The 3,603-nt window shown below is 43.8% G+C and overlaps 1 protein-coding gene across 1 annotated transcript; it reads left to right on the top strand.

Moving 5' to 3' along the window:
• The first annotated feature begins 444 nt into the window (after nt 1-444).
• LOC123981134 (G-protein coupled receptor 26-like) lies at nt 445-3,524 on the top strand. The gene is made up of 3 exons (XM_046065810.1): nt 445-1,160; nt 1,278-1,391; nt 3,176-3,524. The coding sequence occupies exons 1-3, from the start codon at nt 490-492 to the stop codon at nt 3,411-3,413; spliced, it is 1,023 nt and encodes a 340-aa protein (XP_045921766.1). The 5' UTR covers nt 445-489; the 3' UTR covers nt 3,414-3,524.
• The last annotated feature ends 79 nt before the right edge of the window (nt 3,525-3,603 follow it).

The following is a 3,603-nucleotide window of genomic DNA, read 5'->3' as shown; positions in this document are numbered from 1 at the left end:
ACTCCAATATGTAGGGAATAAGGTGAGACTTTAAATGCTTCTGTGATTGTAGGACAAGTTGTTCTCTTGCCTCTAGCTGTGATTCTTCACGTCATATGTAAAAAGGATCAGCAAAAGGATTGGCATGCTGCTTTCCTCAGTCCCCTACAGACCTGTCTCTGATGAGCGGGGTAGCCTGCGCTCCTTTTGCCACGCACGCCTTACTTGCTTCACTTCTCAAAGCTTCACTCGTGCACTTGTCGGACGTTAATGGGAATTAATCAGCAAGTTTGATGAGGGAGATGGTGGCGGCGGATGCTCCGTTCAGCACGCTGGACAGCGCTCGTGGAAGTTGGAGAGGACGACGGCGCGCGGACACGCGGGGATTTAAGTGAAATTAATTTTGGGAGCCTCTGGAGGGATGAGCGACGGGTGACCATGGTTGATTGTAAGTGCTCATCGTCGACAACAGGCGCAGGTAACCCGAGGGTGGACTTTCTGGAGTGAGACATGGACTTTGCTGAAATCATTTTCGCTTTGTTCATCGTCGTGGTCGCGGTCGTCTCGCTGTTGTCAAACTTGTTGGTGCTGCTATGTTTCGTCCACAGCACCGAGATACGCCGGCAGGTGCCCGGTGTTTTCACCATGAACCTGTCCTTCTGCAACATACTCATCACCGTTTTGAACATGCCGGCCACTTTGGTGGGGATTATCAGGAACCAGCAGCCTTTTGGCGACTGCGTTTGCCACACGGTGAGCTTTCTGGAGACTTTTCTGACCGCAAACACCATGTTGAGTATGGCAGCCCTCAGCATAGACCGGTGGATAGCGGTGGTCTTCCCGCTCAGTTACTCCACTAAAATGCGCTACAAGGACGCGCTGATCATGGTGTGCTACTCCTGGCTCCACTCCTTCACCTTCTCCCTGACGGCGCTGCTCTTCTCCTGGGTCGACTACAGCGACGTTTACGCGTCCTGCACCTTGCAGCCGAGCGAGGAAGGCAGCGACAGGATTAAGTTCACAATCTTCACAGTCGTTTTCCACGCCACTAGTTTCATGCTCTCCCTGCTCATCCTGTGCTTCACCTACTTGAAGGTGTTGAAAGTCGCCAGGTTTCACTGCAAGAGGATTGACATCATCACCATGCAGACTATTTTCCTACTGGTCGACATTCACCCAAGGTAGTTCACATAATGCATTTATATATATATACGCATGTTTCCTTTTCACTGTATAATTCATTGTCTTGTCAGTATTTTGAAAGAAAAAAAAAGCCTGAAAGCCTTTTGCTGTTTCAGCGTGAAACAAAGATGTTTAGCTGAGCAAAAGAGCAGAAAGCAGAGAGCCACAAAGAAGATCAGCATCTTCATCGGCTCATTCATCATCTGCTTTGCTCCTTATGTAATTACAAGGTAAGTGGAATTCACTCATAAATCATTTAATTTACTGCAAAACTCCTGTGCAACAACTTTTGTTCATAACAATACAGCCTGAGCAATTGAGTGGCCTGATGAGCTTAAAACTAGCCTGAATATCATCTCTGCATCCAGACTCACGGGAGTTGTCGTCCTCTGCAGACCAGTAAGATGCAAACCTGTCACACCACAAGATCTGATTAGAGACAATTCAACACCTGGAGTGCACAGTCCCATAACAGCTGGCTAACACCACACTGCACATTTTCACCTGATCATTTTAATTATTTTAATTTCTCTGAACCAGGAGATAGCCAGAACAGGTGGCTTGCCATGCTGCTTCCACTGAAATACACACACACACACACACACACACACAATACAGTTTTAAGACAATAGATACAGTACAGGGAACAAACAGTGGCTCCTAGAGAAAAGAGGAAAAGACTCAGGGGCCCACAAATCTGTTTGTTGTCAGCCAGATGTGGTGCAGAATGCAGATGATCCATCACTTTGATATTTGTGATACGTGCACTTGTGGGAGGGAGTAGGCAAGACACATTAACAAGGAAAAAGTGTCTGAGAAATTGGAGCAGCCTCATGACCAGTCCTACCTACTGGAAGCATCCTGAGTGACTAATTATGATAATTCCTACTCATGTATCTGTTCTGCTTTGAAATGAGCATTTATACACATCATTTGCTGACTCTGTGCTTCCATGACATTTTTGTTTCATAATGATACTTTAATTAGCAGAACACAAGGTGCTGTATGTAAATTATTGGAATGTGAATTGATGGGTTACATTTTTTAAAAGGCAAAGCCCTCTGCAGCCTTATTAACATTTTCTATTAATCTTCCTCTGGACTTAAGAAAACTGCAGCACTCTCTTCCCTAAAACATATAAAACACATATATAACAGTGTTGAATAAGATGTTAGTACAAAAATGTTGCTAATAGCAGCTTAAACACTAATTTTATTATAATTTATCCTGAGGAGATCTTTTTCCAAGTTTGATGGATAAGACTTGAAATGCCTTTATACCAACAAATCAAAGAAATAAAGTGAAATGCAGTAGGCATCGCTAAAGGTATTTCGCTAAAGGTATTTCCTTTTTATGTATTCTCTGAGAAAGATTTAAAATGCTATATCAAAAAAAAAAAAGAAGCTCCCCTGCACCTCCCTGTGAAAACAAATGATAGTGCTGCGCATTTAATGTGCAGGTTAAAGATGTTCTCTGCTGGACAACAATGAAATGCAGTACACCTCTTCACCTTGTTTTCTGTGATTTTAAGGTGACATTGAAAATTCATGTCACAATGAAAAACAATTCATTCAGTTATTAGAAACAAAGAGCTAATAAGTGTCCTTTTAAGTGATGTTTTTCATTCAATTATGTCGTAGTGAATGGAAACTTATAAGGGAAATACATATTACAATGTGACTTGTATGTCACTGAACTTTCTTTGGTTTGTTTTTATGTAGGCACTTAGAATCTTCCATACTAACTAATCATAAACAAGGTGCTTAAACGATTTGAAATAGAGTACCATTTTGTTAGTGGAGCAGTGATTTATGTGAATTTTCTGTGTGGATATTGTCCACATGGCAACCCTAATAATTTTCATGCTGTCCCTAATGTGTTAAAAGCTCTATAGGCTCAGTCTTACCTAATCATCTTCTTGAACATTTGAAAAACTGAAGAACAAGAGAGTTCTGAATGGCAATTGGACTGAAATGTACTTTGTTCAGTCATGTTTCTGCTGCCGCCCCTTCAGGTTGGCCGAGCTTCTACCCTTCGTGGACATCAACCGCCACTGGGGAATCATCAGTAAGTGCCTGACATACAGCAAGGCTGCGTCCGACCCCTTCGCCTACTCCCTCCTACGTCAGCAGTACAAGAAAGTCCTGGTCACTGTCGTCAACAGGCTGCTCCGCCGCGACCTGTACCCCTCGTCTGGCCACAACAGCTCTTTAGACACAGAGAACGACTACTGTCTCCAGAGGATCAGCTAATGGCAATCGCGCGGACATGACAGATACACACTGCAGGCCAAAAATAAAGGTTGCATCTTGGAAGAAAGTGGGTGGAGGAAGAGAAATGAGGAGAGAGACAGTGAGGGCAGGATATTGTTAGGAAGGGAAAAGAGAGCCGATAGAGGGGACAGATTGTGGGCGGGGGGGGGGGGGGGAATAAGGAAAAGGG

The sequence above is a fragment of the Micropterus dolomieu genome, linkage group LG12 (genome assembly GCF_021292245.1).
Source record: "Micropterus dolomieu isolate WLL.071019.BEF.003 ecotype Adirondacks linkage group LG12, ASM2129224v1, whole genome shotgun sequence".
Classification (NCBI taxonomy): domain Eukaryota; kingdom Metazoa; phylum Chordata; class Actinopteri; order Centrarchiformes; family Centrarchidae; genus Micropterus; species Micropterus dolomieu.
The sequence above is the reverse complement of the archived record's forward strand: the minus strand, read 5'-3'. Positions and strand labels throughout refer to the sequence as shown.

Coding starts and splice junctions, on each gene's coding strand:
- LOC123981134 (XM_046065810.1), top strand. CDS start 490: ATGGACTTTGCTGAAATCATTTTCGCTTTGTTCATCGTCGTGGTCGCG. Junction 1,161..1,277: donor CTGGTCGACATTCACCCAAG/GTAGTTCACATA, acceptor TTGCTGTTTCAG/CGTGAAACAAAGATGTTTAG. Junction 1,392..3,175: donor GCTCCTTATGTAATTACAAG/GTAAGTGGAATT, acceptor CCGCCCCTTCAG/GTTGGCCGAGCTTCTACCCT.